The sequence below is a fragment of the Mesocricetus auratus genome, unplaced genomic scaffold (assembly GCF_017639785.1).
Source record: "Mesocricetus auratus isolate SY011 unplaced genomic scaffold, BCM_Maur_2.0 Super-Scaffold_100008, whole genome shotgun sequence".
In the NCBI taxonomy this organism is placed as follows: Eukaryota; Metazoa; Chordata; class Mammalia; order Rodentia; family Cricetidae; genus Mesocricetus; species Mesocricetus auratus.
This window is the reverse complement of record NW_024429192.1, coordinates 88,044,919-88,065,110: the sequence shown is the minus strand read 5'-3', so window position 1 is coordinate 88,065,110 and position 20,192 is coordinate 88,044,919. Positions and strand designations below refer to the sequence as shown.

Sequence of the window (20,192 nt, the reverse complement as noted above, 5' to 3'; positions counted from 1 at the left end):
TCAATCCATGTAACAACCACAAGAAGTAAATATATCAAATTCACAAACAAGCAAAGTAAGCCATGGATTATATAACTTGGCCAAACACAGCCCATAAACAGCAGAGGTGGGATGTGACTACAAAGCCTTCACTTTTTCCAAGGTGAGAAAAAAGAGAAAGAGGATCACAGAGGCAAACTGATGCTAAAGCTGTATCTAAAATGACTCAAAGGGGTAAACTATATTTATGTATGCAAGTATGTATATCCCCCAGCTCTGTCTGTCTAGAAGAAGAGAAGTGATTTCCAGAGCTCAGAACAGAGTAGGGAGAGGCAGGTTGCACAAACCTCAAGTAACCTTGCACACCAAGCATAGGCACATAGGAGGGAGCAGCAGTGGTAAGTAAACAGGGCAGAATTTATACTTGAGTATAAAATCTGAGTAGCCATCAGGTGCTTCAATGTCATTTGTGAGCAGTTGAGAAGCTACATGTATTTCAACCTACAGGAAGGGATGACTGGTCTTTGCTGGAAGGGTAACACACAGTGTGATACAATGGGAAGAGAAGGGAGGGCAGAAGCAAGGCATTTACAACATGGTGTGAATTAAGTGCATCTACAATAATCCAAGTCAAGTATAGCTAGTAGGAGAGCAGCAGATATCCATGACATCTGCAAGAAGGGCTAATGGGTTTTGGTGGCTGAAGAGAGGGAGAACACGCATAAAAAATGCCTCTGATCTGACTTGGGTAACAGGGTAGATGCTGATGCATGCTGTCTGTTAAGGCACAGAAATAAAGCGGCATACCAACTGCCGCTTTAGGAGATGGAGGGATCACAGGGAAGGCAGGCATATATGCAACCGACATGAATGTTAGCTACACATGAGAACAAAGATCCAAAACAGTGCTAACACAGTACAAATATGTAGGCAAATCTGACTGTTTTCTAGTACCTCCAATGTCAGACTTAGCCATTTACACAAAGATAACGAAACTCAAATAACCACACACTTATATACATTTTTAAATACAGAAAGTGAAAAGTAGCTGTTGAGAGATGCTGACTTTTACGTATACACCTGTGACGCTGCAACAGGCACACATACCGGAAGGTGCATTTTTCAGCACCTGGGCACTCACCACTAACAGCTGCATGTTGTTTCAGGTACTCCCGCCTCACAGTGATATTCTTCACCAGGCACTGTCTAGCATGAGCTCTTCTCTCCTTCACAGGGTCTTTGGCACAAAGTGCACAGATGGCCATATATTCAAGTGGAAGTCGTAATCGGGAAAGTCCTTTATGAAGTTTCTGAGCAAACACCTGCCTGACTTGATAGCACTCATCCTATAAAGATAAAATTATTCTAGGTATTATCCACAAGGCAGTAAGAAGTTACAATTTCAGATATGACCAAGTTGATACATAACCCCTAAGTCAGTGTTCATAATACAGGGTGTGAATATGGAGTATTCAACTGGACCCAATAAACTACCAGTTATATCTATTAGACAACAATAAATATACTCTTAAAATAGATGAAACTAGTATACTTCTCCCAACTTAACTGAGTATAATTAAAACAATATTAAAAAGGGGACTGAGCATATATAGCTTAGCACAGCACTGACATCTTAGGCAAAGTGTCTGATTACCTTATGACTAGCTTCCCCCAAACCATCTCTCTCTAGCAAACTCCTTGTTTTTTAGAGAAACACATCTATCTACTTCAAAGCAGCATGTAACCTGTATCCTATGCTGGCCTATGCTCTGAGCACTCTGCATATCTTTAGCAGATTAAGGCTAGTTTGGGTATCTGCCTTATTCATTTGCTGATTCTTCAAAAACAGGAACAATGCACCTCCTATCTAGGACTAGCACAGTAACCAGAACACAGTGGATTAGAATTTCTTTAAAACTAAAGGAACAGCTCCAATTTGTCTCCATGGCATACAAACAACTTCATAATTATACCCTCTCAACTTGTGTGTTCTTTTATTTCACAACTTTAGGTACATCATTTCTTCTGTCTGTAATGACCACTGGGTTTTTCTTCAAAGTGTGTATGTGTATATTTATCTTTATTATTCCTCTATAATACAGGGATTGATCCTAGAGCCCCCAGAATGTTAGACAAGAACTCTACACTAGCTGGGCTCTACCACTAGTACTTGGACATTTTCTGATTTTGTTCTTTCCCAGTTTTATTTTTATGTGCATGTATGTTTTGCATGCATATGTAATATGTATCATGTGGGTACCCGGTGCCTGCGGAGGCCAGAAGAGGGAGTAAGATCCCCTGGAAAAGGAGTTATAAACAGTTGTGAATCACCATGTGGGTGCTGAGAACCAAACAGCTGTTCTGAACAAGCAGCCAGTACTCTTAATGGGTGAGCCATCTTGCCAGCCTCCTTAATGCCTTAATGCCTCCTTAATGCTGAGATTATGGCAGGTACCATTATGCCTGGTTAATGCAGTTGGGATAAAGATGTGTCAAATATCCATCTTTAAGTTCTCATATATATTCCCTTTCATTTAATTTCAATTTTGGCATACCTACTACTTTTTTTTTTTTTTTTTTTTTTTGGTTTTATGAGACAGGGTTTCTCTGTATTGTTTTGGAGGTTGTCGGTCCAGTCTGGCCTCGAACTCACAGAGATCCGCCTGCCTCTGCCTCCCAAGTGCTGGGATTAAGGTGTGCGCCACCACCGCCCGGCATACCTACTACTTTAAAAAAAATTATTCAAGTGTCCACAGAAATTAAGTTTTTCTACTATCATACTCAATAAAGTTATCATTCCGTATTTTAATCATATTTTAAACATACATCTATCATGAAAATATCCAATTTACTACAAAAATGCCTATTTAAAACTTCATAACCAAAATCAACTTATTTTAAACATATTCACCAGTGAATACACCATTCTTTAAAAAAATTAGCCCACTCAAGATACACCACCCTCCTACTGAGACACACCCCTTAATGATAGTTCTGTCCCTCTCACTGACAGCTCAGCATTTAATAACTCAATGCAAACTTGTTACAGAGCCACTTATCAATCACTTCAAAACTAACAGCTTTCAGTTATTAGTGACAGAAAACTATTAGCTCAGCTCACAGAGGAGAAGCTGACAATTAACTACAGAAGAGACAAACTGTGCACACATAGGGTGTGTCAAGAGACGCTACAGGAGAATTAACAAGATGGGTGCCTTACTAACAAAAATGTAAAATAAGGAATAGCATTACAATTTTACCAAAAAGAAACTCTCACAAAGGCAAACACTTATACTTTCATAACTCTGGTTATAAAAAAAATAATTGGCTGAGTATAAGAAAATAAACTACAACTTTTTGCCTCCCAATACTAAGTTGCAGTCAAAACTAGTTCACTGCTACAAGCTTGATTTTTGTCTTCACCATACCTCAGTCTGCTTTTGAAAACAAATTATCCCTATAACTTCTCCTAGCACCTTAGAAGTAGTTGAGTTACTCTGTGTACCTCATTGTATTATCAACCCTTATCTGTATTTTCTCTTTTTTCATTATTTTTATTACATTTTTTAAGAAAAGGGCTTGCTTCACATGTCAATCCCAGCTCCCTCCCCCTCCTCTCGCACCCCCCAGCCCCCCCAGCCTCCCACCCTATCCCCACTCCCTTTCACTTATCTGCATTTTCTATTCTAAGAGGCTGTTAGCTTTCAGAGGACTAAAACCATGACTTATTCAGCTTTGTATTTCCAGAATCTCGATCAATACACACCTCAAAATAATACAAAGTACATTTTTTCATGAACTGAATTTCAAATTCTAAATACCTGAGCAATTATTAAATGTGTTGTCATATTATTCAATCTCTATCTATTCCTTCACATTTAAGGTCTGTTCAAATATACAATACTACTTTTAAAAAGCCTCACCTCAAGAAAAAAAATATCACATGTACAGAAAAAGTGAAAGCACAAGACTGAGCTTTGTATGTAGCAGAGGAGTGAAAATAAAATCTAGAGGGAATTAAAACAACAAAGACTGCATCCAGCTAAGAAAACCAGGGTAAGTCTTGAGGGAAAGATCACATTTGAACCTTCATTGCCAAACAGGGTTAAGTAAAACAAAAAACAGGCTAAATAAAAGTGCTCAGTTTTTCTGAGATGAAGTAGATAAAGGGTAGTATAATGTAAAGCAATAATTATCAACTTCCTGATGCTGTGACCCTTTAATACAATTTCTCATGCTGTGGTCACCCCAACCCTAACATTATTTTAGTTGCTACTTTATAACTGTAATTTTGCTATCTCTATGAATCACAATAATAGAAACAGCTGTATTTTCCAATGGTCTTCTGATAGTCATGACTCACAGGTTGAGAACTACTGCTGTAAAGGTAGTATTAAAGATATTAAAGTATGTGTTCAGACCCAAACAATAGAGAGGCTCAAATGTCAGGTTATAAAATACATTTGTTTGTTTTTTCTTTTCTTTCAAACAAGTATGAGTTCTTTTTTTTTTTGTTTGTTTGTTTTTTGTTTTGTTTTTTGAGATAGGGTTTCTCTGTATTGCTTTGGAGGCTGTCCTGGAACTTGCTCTGTAGACCAGGCTGGCCTTGAACTCACAAAGATCTACCTGCCTTTGCTCCCGAGTGCTGGCATTAAAGGTGTGTACTACCAATGCCCGGTCAAGTATGAGTTCTTAAATGTGTTTGACCAGGAGGATAACATGATGAGAACTGTGGTTGGGGAAACTTATCCAACAACAGACAAGGTCTCCTGGATGAGTACAGCAGTAGGACAGTTATTGCATATAAGAAGGTAGCTCTGAGAGTCAAGGCTTCTGCAACAAGTGGAAAAATACAAAGGGAGACAAGCTTAAGTCATGTATTTAGATTTACTGATACATGTGTTTATGTATTCTCACTTTTAAAAGATTTATTTTATTTTTAAAAACTTACTTAGAATACTTCTACCGTGAAACTATCTACCCTATGTCTTAAAAAATAAGAGCCCAGAGCCGGGCAGTGGTGGCGCACGCCTTTAATCCCAGCACTCGGGAGGCAGAAGCAGGCGGATCTCTGTGAGTTCGAGGCCAGGCTGGACCGACAACCTCCAAAACAATACAGAGAAACCCTGTCTCGTAAAAACCAAATAAATAAATAAATAAATAAATAAATAATAATAAAAGCCCAGGAACAAGCTTTATAAAATTTTGGTAGCAGTTGTTCCTCCTTATTCACAGATTCCATCTACACTTAGGAATTTGCCTATTAATTTATTTCTAATTCCAAAATCAACACCTGCAGCAATGATCATCAGCAAATAGATGTGCAGAGCATCAAACATGGAGGGAGCCCACTGTGCTCATCGCTAGAGAGAAGCCCAGCTTTGTCTCCTTGGTGACACACTGTACACTGTTGTTCTTACTGCTGACTGACATTTAAACATCTCCCAACAACTGATCAAATACAGCAGTCTAAGCACAAGGCCACACTGTGCCTCAAAAAAAAAAAAAAAAAAAAAAAGCACAGCTATAGTAAAGCCTCACCGAGGAATGAGTGTTGATGCTTAGGGTTAATCAAAGAGCTATGAACATAAATGAGGTGTTCTAAAGCAGACACCCAGAAAGCAAGGCTGTGCACTGACCAGTGGATAACAAGTTTGTGACTAGAGTCTTAAAGCAAATGCCCTGTCTCCTTGAGGAGCAATGGTTCAGCTAGTGCAAGCCTCATTGAGCGTGTGTGTGTGTGTGTGTGTGTGTGTGTGTGTGTGTGTGTGTGTGTGTGTGTGTGTGTGTGTGTATGTGTGTGTATGTGATGTTTGCAGACTAGGACACTGAAGTAGTTCCACACACTGTGCTAGGAAACCAAATGCCAATTTTAGAACGTTGAAGTATTTCTCAGGAAAGAAAACAAACACTCAAGGCTCTGATGTTGCTGCAGCAATTTCTTCCTATAAGCACAAGAGCACACGATGGTATTCCCACTAGTCACTGCCCTTACATTGATGGCTAAAGCACACAGCTGATACTGCTCCAACGTGATGATCTCATGGTAACAGGGTTCCTGTGCCAGCTTCACAATGGCACTTCCAGCAGCAAGTCTCAGACGAGACATATCTGGTTTACTAAAAAAGAAGCAAAAAAAAGTAAGACTTCTACATGCCTGGTGTGGAGGAATCATTCTTACCTCATTCATCTAAAGTTTAAAATCGTCCCCTATAAGAAGAAAGCAGAAAGTCCTATGGCTTGAACATCCTTCACCTCCTCAGAGTGCACACTCTGAAATCCTAAGCCAAGGTGGTATTACAAGGGAGTTTTATGGAAGGTGATGAGGTTGAGTGGGCAGAGCCCTCAGAACTTACAAGGGGGAAGGGGGGAGGAGCTTGTTTGTACTTTCTGCCACACGGGGCCATAGCAGTCAGTCCACATATAGCACAGAGCTCTTAGAGAACCCAACCAATGCCAATGTCTCTTAAATATGTTGCTGCCAGCTACTATTAAAGCCATTCAATTTTCTGATCCTACACATCCTAATCTAAGCAGGAATAGAAGACATCTATTTGTGTGTCGGTTTGCCTGTTTAGTACTACTGAGTTGTGTGTGTGATGTTTACTCACAGGTCGACACGAATGTCTTTACTTGCCAATTTGTCTATCATAACTACTGTACTAAACATAAAACAAGAATCATGAAAGGAGGTGTAGTAGCTGTAACACTACCATAGGCATACAGAAGAAATAGTTCACAATAAAAGCAGTGGATAAATCACAGATCGGAATTTGAATGTATATAGTCTGTCAATGTTCTCAACTTAAATATATCCAGGAATAATTAACGTAAAAAACTATGTAGAAAACAATGTAACTAATAATTGGGACTAAATATATTAATGACAAGGATTTTCTCAGCCAGGCTGAACTGACAAATACAAATTTATCTCAAATGCTGTATGAATTTTAAATCAAAGCATCCTTATTACATGTAATGGACATGCCTAAATCACTGAAGGAGAGCAACAAATTAAGTTAAAAATGGTAAGCACAGGGCTGGAGAGAGAGCTCACAGGTTAAGAACACTGGCTACTCTCTTCCAGAGGTCCTGAGTTCAATTCCCAGCAACCACATGGTGGCTCACAACTATCTGTAATGAGATCTGATGCCCTCTTCTGGTCTGCAAGCATACATGCAGACAGAATACTGTATACACAATAAATAAATCTTTTAAAAAAATGGTAAGCAAACTATGTCTACAGTACTGAATTTTATTCTTATTATTTCACTTCAGAAATATATACTGTTTCTAGGCACTGGGGACACTATGAATAAAACATACAAGGAGAACAGATTGGGGTGGACGGGGTGGCTCAGTGTTAAATTCTATTTGCCTGGGGTGGTAATGAGGCTGGCTCAGTGTTAATACTATTTGCTTACCATGGAAATCCTAGGTTTGACACCCAGCACTATGGAGGGGGGGGGGGCACTGGAAGCAGAGAATGGAGATGGAAAGCAGCCCACACTGTCTGGTTTCCTCATTTAGAATTTAGATGTATTAAAGAGGGAAATTATTCTATTTTTGATTGCTAAGAAGTGTCACTGAACAACATCTGAGATCAATTCTATATTTCAGCTAATGCTAATAAAAAATAATCCCTATTATCATCCATATTCCTGTGTGCTATGCAATGCTGTGAATACTTCAGATATCCTAATATACTTTACTGTACCACAGTGGTACACTAAAGACAAGTTGATGTCAGGGACACTGAGAACCTGAAGTAACTTAGCAAAGTTCAGCTAACTAGAAAGTGCTAGGAGCCAGGGTTTGAATCTGGGTGGAGTATGTAGTTTCAGTCATAGTACAGTCAGTTAACCCTTGGTATCCTAAGACAACAAAACCAATGCTTCAGTCCTCACAGAAAAATGACATCATTTCTGCATGGATTATGTGCAATCTCCCTACATGCCTTCATTCATCTCTAGTTTACAATACAATCAGTGGCCATGCTGCATGGTGCCGGAAATGTAAAGGTAAGTCTATGCATTCTAAGTAGATCAATAAGTAGCTGAGTCCACAGATGTGGACTTATGAACAGGGAGCACTAAATTATGTTTCATCATATAAACAGAAACAGTCTATATATTTTAAATAACATGTATCAAGTACATTTAAAATTTTTTGTTTACTGTATTCTAGAAACAGATTCAATAATTTGTTTTTTCCCTTGAGACACTAGCAAACTTGTTACAGATCTCTGTACTAGCAGTTATATGTACATGGACTGTGACAAAGAGCAAGGATCTATCATTTAAAATACTTGCAGTGTCTAGATGGCAGAACCTTGTCAGACACGTGGCTGTTATATTGCAATAACCATCATGTAAAAGCATATTACAATAAAAACACATGAATACCTACAATTAATACTAATTATCTTTTTAAAGAAGAAATTCTAACATATAACAGTTATAGCAGGAGTTGAAATACTATAACCCAAATATCTGGAAACAATAACTACATACCTAATTTTCCCCTGTTCTGTCAAATCTCCATCACTATGCAATATGGTTGTTAGTAATCTGAGGGTAGAAGTTCCTGATTTACTGTGATTATTTTTCATTCCAAGTAGCCATCGAACCATCATTTTAATAGCCTGGATCTATTTAAAAGACAAACGGACCAATAAAGAGTTATGTTTAAAGAATTTACACATCAACTTTAAAAACTAGAAGAAGACATATCCTAAGAAAACACAAAAATTATTCCTTCCTATATATACAGGAATGTAACACAGTGTTTTAAGTTAGAGTTGTTTTAACCTCCAGGAAAGTGGCAAAAACAAACAAAAACAAAAGTAATTTCACTAAAGATGAGTTTGTTGCTGTTAACTGTTAATGTTTCCCAAGCATGCACCTCATCCTGTAACTTCCCTAAGCAGAAAAAGTTCGCCATTGCCTACCTAAGAATGGACACAGCTTTCTTCATCTTTTGACGATGAAGCATCAACTGCCTACCTAAAAATGGATACCAGATCCTACATCTTATGATGATGAAGCATGGGAGTACTTCTGCACTTACTTTGACAAACTTCTTTGTGTATTGTTTTTTGACTTATCTCAGCTTTTTAAAAGACAAAGGTGATAATAACTGAGCTTGAACAGTGCTAGCACACAGCAGTTCCAAAGACGCCTTTCCTGGTGAGTGCACACTTATCCTATATGGCCTGTCTTCTCATCCAGTGCTGCCTCAATGATACAAGACTGCTGCTTAAGACTAATAGTGAGAGATGGGAGGTGATAACACACACCTTTAATCCCAGCACTCACTGGAGAGGCAGAAGCAGGAGGACCTCTGTGAGTTCGAAGCCAATCTGGTCTACAAAGCTACACAGAGAAACCCTGGAAACCCTGCCTGGAAACCACCTCCCCCCCCAAAAAAAAGACTAATGCTGAGACCCAAATGCAACTAGTATCATGCAGTGATAACTACAGAGGTAAAGGAAGGGCTGCTCCAAAGGTATGCAGACTCATCAGACTCAGAGACTGCAACAATATGCTACCATGCTTCAAGACATGGAACATAACCAAATACATGCAAAGAGGAAGAGGGCAGGACAACGTGGGAGTGAGCTCAGAAGGATGCTAAAAAATTCTAAGAAAAAAGTCAACATTAAGTATATTTGCTCCTAACATTTAAACTGACAAATATACTGAAATGAAATTGACACTTACCACATGATTTTAATAAATCGATGCTCTGTATTTTAGTGACAAGCAATTTCTTATGTATAAGCCCAAATTCAAGAATTATTAAATGTGTTTTAAACAAAAACTTTTCGTAAATCCCAAGGAAAAGACTATTTTAAACCCTGGGTTAGCATTGTTACTAAACAGAAGTACATCCAGGAAAAGACACTGGTCACTCCATTAAATGACTAATTTCTAGAAAGGGTAAATACAGAAGCAGCTTTCAAATCTTTTCCCCTCAAACTAGGTTACATCCTATTGCTCACAAGGCCCTGGGTTACACAGCATTGTCCTACAATCTCACAATACATGAAACACTGTAACACAATAAAGGCAAATTCTTGACTTTTAATAGCCACCCACATCTATTACTTGATACAGTGAGTAAACTAAGACAAACAAATCTATGTATGGTACTCACTTTGACCATTGTCTCAGGAGAAACTTCTTCATCTGGAACCCAAAGCTTAGTTGTCTTTTTTCCTGGAAGCTAGACAAAAGGTGGAAACATTAAAATATAAGCATGAGTTCTCATGCTCAGTTACTATTTACTGAATAAGAGAACAACATGTGAGTGAGTTACCTGCAGGGTGAACTGTTGCACTCCCCAGATTCTGTTCCCCAAAACCCATCCCCAGGCCTCACCTTTGCCCTCCCACCTCATCATCCCTGCCTCTGCTGGGTCCTACCTCTAACCAAGCAGACTTCCACTGCTGAGATACAAGCAACACCAGTCAGAGAACAGAGACCCCATGATACAACAAAGGTCACGCTAACCACCAGAAGGCCTGTTCCCAACGTGGACAGAGACGCCCCATTAGATCAGAGGTCACACCAGCTGCCAGAAATAGAGGCCACAAAGACTAGAACCAAAGAGGAAAGAAACAAAAGCCAACGAACAAAACACCCATCCAATAAAGACACTCAGAAATTAACACCACAACCTATAATCATTGCAACCCAGATGTCTAAATGCCAACATAGCCAGGAGCAATATAACCCCATCAGAGTCCAGCTATCCTGTGAAAGCAAGAACTGAAAATTCAACACAGCCAAAGCACAAGGAATGACCATAAAATCACTTTATTAAGATGACAGAGATCCTTAAAGAGGAAATGGAAAATTCCCTTAAAGAAATTGAAGGAAATCAGGCTGGAGAACCCCACTGAAACAGCTGACCTGAACAAGGGTGAGCTCACGGACCCCAGACTAATAGTTGGGAAACCAACATAGGACCAACCCAGGTTAGGAGGCCTTGGCAGTCTATGGAGCCTCTGGCAGTGGAACCAGTATTTATCCCTACTGTACGAATGGACTTTGGGAGCCCATTCCACATAGCGGGATACTCTCAGCCTAGACACATGGGGGAGGGCTTAGGCCCTGCTCCAAATGATGTGACAGACTTTGAAGATCCCCGATGCAAGGCCTCACCCTCCCTGGGGAGCAGAAAGGGGATGGGATGGGGGTCGGTGAAGGGCAGGGGAGGGGGGGGAGAGAGGGAACTGGGGTTGACATGTAAAACAAGATTGCTTCTAATTAAAAAAAAAAAGGAGAAAAAAATAAAGGAAAGAAATTGGAGAAAATCAATAAATCCCTTAAAGAATGCCAAGAGAAGCAAGAGAAAACAAGAGAAGGAAACTATTCAAGACCTGAAAATTGATACAGAAGCAATTAAGAAAACACAAACTGAGGGAATTCTGGGTAAGCAAACAGAACTACAAATACAAGCATCACCCATGGAATACAAGAGATGGAAAAAAGAATGTCAGGAGTTGAAGTACAATAAAAGAAATGAGTTCATTGGTCAAAGAAAAACGCTAAATCTAAAAAACTAACACAAAACATCCAGGCAATCTGGAATACTATGAAAAGACCAAAACTAGTAATAATAAAAATAGAAGAATCACAGGTCAAAAATCCAGAAAATAAGCTGGTCATTTTGGCACACGCCTTTAATCCCAGCACTCAGGAGCCAGAGGCAGGGAGACCTCTGTGAGTTAGAAGTCAGCCTGGTCTATAGAGAGAGAGTTCCAGGACAGCCTCCAAAGCCACAGAGAAACCCTGTCTCGAAAAACCAAAAAAGTCAGCCTGGTCTACAAAGAGAGTTCCAGGACAACCAGAGCAGTTATACAGAGAAATCCTGTCTCAAAAAAAAAAAAAAAAAAAAAAAAAAGCAAACATACAAACAACAAGAAAAAAAACAGAAAATATATTAACAAAATCATAGAAGAAAATTTTTTCTGACCTAAAGAAGGACATGCCTAAAGGCACAGGAAGCTTACAGAACTCCAAATAGATTGGATCAGAAAAAGAAGTTCCCAAACCACAAAATAATCAAAACACTAAACATACAGAAGAAAGAATATTAGAAGCTGCAAACAAAAAAGGCCAAGTAACATATAAAGACAGACCTATCAAAATTACACCCAAATTCTCAATGGACACTCTAAAAGATAGAAGGGCATGTACAAATGTCTTATAGACTCTAAGAGACCAAAGATGCCAGTCCAGACTAATATACCCAGCAAAACTCTCAATCACCATAGATGGAGAAAGCAAGGTATTTCATGATAAAGTCCAATTTAAACAGCATCTATCCACAATTCCAGCCCTACAGAAAGTACTAGAAGGAAAACACTATCCCAAGGAAGTTAACTATACCTACAAAACCACAAGCAATATATAATCTCACACCAGCAAAATCCAAAGAGAAACAGAAACACACACACACACACACACACACACACACACACACACACACACACACACACACACACCACACCACACCAACAAAATAACAGGAATTAACAATTACTGGTCATTAATGTTTCTCAATATCAATGGACTCAATCCGAGAATAAAAAGGCACAGATAATAGAATGGATACAAAAACAGGATTCATCCTCCTGCTACACACAAGAAACACACCTCAACATCAAAGACAGACATTACCTCACAGTAAAGGGTTGGAAAAATATTTTCCAATCAAATCGACCTACGAACCAAGCTGGTGTAGCTATCCTAATATCTAACAAAATAGACATCAAACCAAAATTAGTCAAAAGAGATGGAGAAGGACATTTCATACTCTAATATTAAAGAAAAGATCCACCAAGATGACATCTCAATTTTGAACATTTATGTCCCACACATTTGTAAAAGAAACATTAATAATGCTTAAATCATACATCAAATCTCACACATTAGCAGAGCAGAGGTTTCTGACACAGGATGTGAAAACAACAACAAAGAATGTTAAATTTAAAACTTTTATTCAAAAGACAACACAAAGAGAGTGAAAATATACATTGTAAATGGGACCTTATGGCTATTCTGCAACATGTACCCAATAAAGGAAAGATTACCTAACATGCAAAGGACATTGTAAGTAACTGCAGAAAGAAGACAACATGAATGGTAACCAGTCAAATGAGTTTAATCATTAGCAAAGAAAATGCAAATTGAAAGTATAACTTCTGTGGGGACATCCACCTTTAATCCCAGCACTTAGAAGGCAGTGGGTGGTGGATCTCTGTGAGTTTGAGGGCAGCCTGGTCTACAAAATGAGTTCTAGGACAGTCAGGGCAGTTACACAGAGAAACCTTGCCTCAAAAAACCAAGAGAAAAAAAAAAAGAGTGTATCTATTATGTGGGCACAAAGTGAGCCATCTGATAACGAATGCTGGTAGGAAACATCAGCAGTAACTGAGAAGTGGCTCAACAGTGAACCCAGACTTAAGGATGTCTGCACAGGGCATACGGTACAATTCTTGCAAGACTCAAGAACAAACAAAATTAAAGAAGCATCCTAGTCAGACATGTATGAGATAAGTATGAGGTGATAAATATGAAATGAACAGGAAGGAAATAGAAAATAAGGATCATTGAGTAATAAAGCAAAGAGTGAACAGTATTATTCAATATAAATTAATGTAACATCCTTTCATTCACCCATATCCTATATGACATAAAACAGAACAAATTGTTAGTTTAACAGTGGCACAAAGGAATTTAATCTCTGACAAGACAGAACTAGATTATTATTTTTTTAAAATGTCCTACTGAAACAATTAGGGTAAACCAAAAGGTTTTTTTTGTTGTTGTTTTGGGTTTTTTTTTAAGTTAGTAAGCACAAAAAATTAGCAAAGCAGTAACAATTTAGCAGGGCAGATGATCAAAAGGGATATATCAAGAGAGTTGAGCATGGCACCAAGATTACTTTTCCGACTAAGGTGATTTCTTGTTCTAAAAGTGGAAAAGAGGAGGCTGAGAGGCCCACCAACCCTGTTACCATGTCACAGGGTTTAAGGGGTAAAATTAGGAATCAAGAGTTTTAGGGAGCTCCCAAACAAATACACTGTAGGGAAAAGGGACGAGTCAAAGAAACACACCCTGAGCAGAGCCAAAGAAACACACATTGGCCCTGCAACCAGAACTAGAGAAATGTACCCTGACCCTGAAACCAGTGCCAAAAGAACACACTTTGCCCTTGGAATCAGAGTCAGTGAAAGAAATGCACCCTGGCCCTAAAATTGGAGCCAAAAGGCTAAAAAGGACCAGAGAGCAGCCACTCTACTGGATTCTTCCCTCACAATAAACCCCTTCGATGAGCTTTGGGTGACGATCTTTTGCAGTGGCGGTGGCCGCGGCAGAGCAGAGGCAACCTTGAGCAGAGCAAGAAGACAGAGCAGAGCAAGCAGGGCTGTAACACTTTTGCCCGGGAAACCTTCCCCTGGAAGACTACACTCCGCTCTCAGCTCTCTGCTCTCACTCTCCAATCTCCAATCTCCACTTTCCATGAGCAGAGCTGAGCTGTAGCAACTTGGCCCGAAAAACCTCCTGCAGGAGCAAAACTGCTACACTGGGCAAACATCCCCAGCTGGAAGACCCTCCCTCTCCTGCCGGAGCAGAGCTGATACACTGGGAAGCCTTTCCCCTGAGGCAGGGCTGTAAACTGCTAAGCTTACTGCAGCCTGTGGTTGTCCTTGGCTCCGGAGCTCCAGGATACCTTTCCATCTGAGCTGTGTAACACTCAGCATTCTTCTGTGACTCCCGAGTGCCAGAATACCTGACCCATCTCTATCTGCCCAAAATGCCTATAAGCACGCTAGACACGAAGACAGCAACCTTCCAATAACTCAAGACATGGACAGGTGAAGCTCAATGGTACTAACAAGCTCCTGGGTTAGACCCCCAGCACCAGAAAAACAAACTATCAAAAAAGTCTGAAGCCCCAAAATGATCTGACAAGAGCTTAACTATCTGCCAGAAGCAAGAGTAAATCTTCAGACAGGTGTTGGTGGTGCACGCCTTTAGTCCCAGCCTGGTCTACCGAGTTCCAGGACAGGCTCCAAAACAATAGAGAAACCCTGGCTCAAAAAACAAAAACAAAGAAGAAAAAAACAAAACAAAACAAAACAAAACAAAACAAAAAAGAGTAAATCTTCACTGCTGAATATAAATTTGGGAACCTGAAATTATCTCTACTTTCATATTAAAGTCACCCAGGCTAGGATATGGTTCAGTGGTAAAATGCCCCACAAGATTCTGGGTTCTCCACCCACACACAAGAAAGCTGTCAGGTATTGGTGGTCTACAACTTTAATTCCAGCACTCAAAAGGCACAAACAAGCAGATTCAAGCCCCGTCTTATCCACATCTCCAGTTATCTGTCTCCTCACTAAAAGTCTACCAATTAATCAAAACTCCATGTCCTTACACAATTTCATTTCATGTAAAACTGAAATAGCCACAATTGGGTATTATTTTACAACTCCCCAGGGGATCTACTTCAGATCAAATACCTGGTTCAAACAAACATGTGCCGGTGTTACTTTATTTCTGATGAAAACCTTAAATGAAAGCAACCAAGTGGAGTGTTGTTATGTATTCCACCTCTCTTTAATATAAAACTACATGCAGAACTCTATGAAGATAGCAAATCTAAAGACCTCACTCACCCGGTCATTCATAAGAAGGTCCTTCACAATGAAAGTTGCTACCAAAGACTTGAGAGGAGCAGCAAACTGATCAGGTGCAAGAAGAGCAATATGACCAATAGTGACCAGTGGCGTTATAAGGTGTTCCAGGTTGCTTGGATCTAGGCTCTTATGCAGAGGCTGGAAATGAAGGATAGAAAATACATTCAGTTCTCTATAGATAACAAATAAAACTACTCCTGTATTTCACCTTTCAATTATGAGCACTACAAAAGTTCAGATCCTGTGTAAGTAGCAACTCAAGCTTAAGTGTAGACTTTTATAAAAGTTATTGACATTTAGAAGACATTAAATTTAAACATTTTCAGTTCTGCCCAACTCACATTTTAGAAGTAGGTAAGAAAGCTTTTCAGCATCAATCTTATTATATAGCATATATCTTATAACCATGTATATGAATGTCAAAGACTGCTAGGACTACTCAATATTCACTCTGCTCCTCCTTCCAAAGCATAAAGAAGACTCTGCCTTGCAGCTTCTTCTGCAGTTGGAGGAGTCTATGTCAGATCTTGTCAAGGAAATGGGAATGAAAATGAGGTAGGCCACACTTGCGCACACTGAGGCAGAAGAGGCACTGTGTCTTTTCCATGGATACGTACTCTACTTGACTTAGGACCAGTAGGCAGGACTCCAGTGGGAACATAATGAACCACTAGCCAGAAAGAATATGTGTCCCTAAGCCTTTCGAACACTGAGATAAAATTTTCAATAGCATAACTAACTTTTCCTATGCATAGTTAATTGATTTTTGGGTGTCTTGAAAAATGACAGCATCAAATATTAAATTCCAGAATAAAACTATTTTTCATGTGATTTAAAACAAAATTAGTATCTTACTACAACAAAAGAATGTCATACTCACTTAGAATGATAACTGAAGAGCATCGCTAAACTTTAAAAATGGGAAAACTAAGAAGAGTGACTAAATTACACCATCATTAAGCACTAAGGGGGAGGACATACAAAATTTGTGTGTGTGTATGTGTTTATTATATCCTTACTTGTGTATGAATAAAGTACCTCTGGAAAAGCACATTATTGACAACACATAGTACCTGTGGAAAGTAAATAGCTGGCTAGAATGGGCAGAGGTACTTAGCAGAAACAACACTGCTGCATTTCAATGAAAATACAAGGGCTTTGGAACTGGCTCAGTGGGCAAAGTGCTTAATGCACATGCATCAACAACCGAGTATGGACCCTCAACACCACATAAATAACAAGGCTGAGTGCATCAGTGATTCTAACACTGTGGGACAGAGACAGGAGCAGCCCTTAGGTTATCTGGAGAGCTGGTCTAGATGAAAGAATGCTCCAGATTCAGTGAGAGTCCCTGTTTCAAAAGTCATGGTGCAAAGCAATTGAGGATGACATGCAGTGTTGACCTCTGGTATCTACAAGCACAGCACACACAATGCACACATGTAAACACACAGGAACACATACATAAAAAGCAAATGTGGTTGTATGTTCTAACACCAAAAACCAACTATTGCAAATTTGACAAGCAATATAGACTATGATTTTCCAATACACAAGGGCAGCATGAGGTTTCAGCAAGACCAACAAGAACATTTGCCGACTTTGACCTTTTGCTATTCCTGGTCATTTCCCTTAATACTTCCACTGTGTCCATATCTAAGTATCACTCTGCTGGTCACACTATAAACAAAAACATGGTTGCATAAATATGTTTTCAATTATTTTATTACTACTAGATGATAATTTTCCACAATGCATTAACGAAATTATTTTTGAAAAGAGAAAAATTAATGGCCAGATCATGGAATATTGGCAGCTGCAAAAAAGGTTTGTGACTATGAGAAAGTATTTTCTCAGAAAAACCAGCAAACCTTCTACATTATAAGAGCAACAGCAAAAATCTTACCAAAGCCAAGTATTATCAGTATTATTCTCAGAGTGACCATCATTAAAAAGAAAAAAAGATTAATCAATAAAAACAAAAGTTTCCTATAAATCAACATTAATTAATAAAGTCATCTTCATAAATAAAAACAGACATCCCCAAATGCATATAAATTAAGGCACGTTACTTGCTATACAATCAAAGTGCTATTTGGAAGATGCAGAATTCAGGTGTTTTAACATGATACATGAAAATATGATAAAATAACCATAAAAGTTTGTACCTCAGAGACAGAGTGTCAAAATAAAGTTTAGTATGGTCTTCAAATTGTTTTGACTTCCATTCAGAGCTCCAGACATAAAATTATAAATCATTTTTTACAGACTTTTCTGCTAGCTTCTGTTTTAATAATACTAGCAACTACTCTCATAGCTGGCTGTAATAAAGCACCTCCTCAAGGTGAAAATTAATTAATATGTAGAGAAAATAGTATGAAACATTAAAGATACACTTCATGTTAGCACATTTAGCTCAGTCATTAAATCTAAACTTGTTTACATTACCAATTAGGACCACTTTACAGTCAGAATTCAAACTGTTAAACCTGCAAACTGACAGAGTAAGTTCATTAGATACTGTCACTGACTATGATTATATACAATAATCATTCAATAAAAACTCTCCAAAAACCAATATATACAACAGTATCAAAAAGTATTATGCAGTATTTTACTTTAAAATCTGAAGTAGCCTTAAACCTATGAAAAACTAGTTTTCCTATTTTAATTACTGCCAATGTTGACTTTACTAATTCATATCCTGACAGTACACAATATATTTCCAATTGAGAATATTCTGCAAAATCAGTATTTATTTTTTAATAAATTAAAAAAATTTTCATTACCTCAAATATCTGTGCAAACTGGGTCTCTTTACTAGAAAATATGGCATGAATACAATGGATGGCATATTTGGCCTGACGAGGTGGTCCCTTTTTGGATTTGTGATGCAATACCGGAAGCAAGGCTCTAAAATAAAAGGAAAGAAAAGCAAGATATTAAAAAAGGATTTTTTTATGTTTATAGCTACAGAGTGTTCAGTCTTAAACAGGACATCTAGATTATCCTCTCCAAGGCTCAGTGAGCACTGCAGAGAAGGGGCAAAAGGGATAGGAGGAGTCTGTCAAATACTGTCTTCAAGACATGACATGACTGTTGTATCCACGAAGCCACAGCAGGGGTGGGTACCTACATAAGACTGAGCCCAGCCAGGGGCAGGAGAGGCACACGCCTTTAATCCCAGCACTCAGGAGACAGGCAGGCTGTGTTAACAGCCCTAGCTGTCCTGGAACTTGTTCTGTAGACCACACTGGCTTTGCTGCTGCAACTGCCTTTGAATCACTGGAGCCCTATAAATAAACTCTCACCAACAGTCCTACAGATAACCCCAATAAATTCAATGGCTCACCAAGTAAAACTTGGGTGGAATTCATTTTTTCTGTCTGTCAATGATGTCCTACCTGAGGTAAATAGACAAACATTCACATCTCAAGGAAAACTCACACAATATTACTCCAAAAGAAGCACAGAGGAACCTACCTGAGGTAAATAGACAAACATTCACATCTCAAGGAAAACTCACACAATATTACTCCAAAAGAACCACAGAGGAACACCATGAACAGAAGAAATACTATCAATAACACAGTACAGGAAACCAACTTCATGTGAGAAAAACATGAAGAGAGAAGACCTGGGAAGGAACGTACCACACTCAACAATATGAACCCTCAACGTACTAATACTACTACTACTGTAGGGAAGAAATGAAGGAATGAACATTAATCCAACCAATTAGAAAAATAATCAAAAAAGTTCAGGGACTAGCAAACCTCTCTCACTAACTAAACACAAATGTTGTTAGCTCTGCAATTAAAAGACAGACTAGCTGCATGAATAATAAACAAGATCCAGCTATCCGCTATATCCAAGAAACATATTTCAATGGCATACATTCACAGACTCAAGAGTGAATGGAAGCAAATCACGCTGGCATCACTATTCAAAAAAGTAATAAGGCAAACTTGAAGCCAAAGTCACAAGTGATGATTTTAAAAACAAACACATCCTCCTAAATTTTGATGAAGGTGACAAAAGCATACATTGGGAAAGGATCGGCTTCTTCAATTGGTACAGGAAAAACTATATCTCTTCAGCATGCAGAAAAATCTCACTCTGAACAAAAGTGGATTAAAGACCTTCATGTAAGATTCTGCAAATTCTAAAGGGAAACTTCAGGATACAGGTATATGCCAGGACTATCTATAGCTCAGGAAATAAGCCCAAGAATCAAGAAATGGGATTGTATGAAATTCAAAACCTAATGTACAACAAAGGAAATACAAGCAATAGTATACAGAATGGAGAAAAAAATTACCATCTATGTATCTGATAGGAAACTAGTATCTAGAATTTATAAAGTATCCCAAAGCACCAAACAAACAAACAGAAATCCCCACCCACAAAGTGAATCAATGACAGCAAAATAGTGAAACAGACATTTACCAAAATATGACAAGGAGCAATCGGAAAAGTGCTCAACCTCCTTAGC

At 38.6% G+C, this 20,192-nt stretch overlaps 1 protein-coding gene across 5 annotated transcripts in view; it reads right to left on the bottom strand.

Annotated features, from left to right (window-relative positions):
• Pds5b (PDS5 cohesin associated factor B) overlaps positions 1-20,192 on the bottom strand; it is a 127,387-nt gene that overhangs the window by 16,851 nt on the left and 90,344 nt on the right. For all 5 annotated transcript variants that reach the window (XM_013122830.3, XM_005083163.4, XM_040751430.1 and 2 more), the window contains 6 exons: positions 18,487-18,610; positions 15,677-15,835; positions 10,138-10,206; positions 8,493-8,629; positions 5,975-6,098; positions 1,121-1,325 (listed from right to left, as the gene is read on the bottom strand). In XM_013122830.3, the coding sequence (XP_012978284.1) occupies positions 1,121-1,325; positions 5,975-6,098; positions 8,493-8,629; positions 10,138-10,206; positions 15,677-15,835; positions 18,487-18,610 (818 nt within the window). The remainder of the gene's footprint in view (positions 1-1,120; positions 1,326-5,974; positions 6,099-8,492; positions 8,630-10,137; positions 10,207-15,676; positions 15,836-18,486; positions 18,611-20,192) is intronic.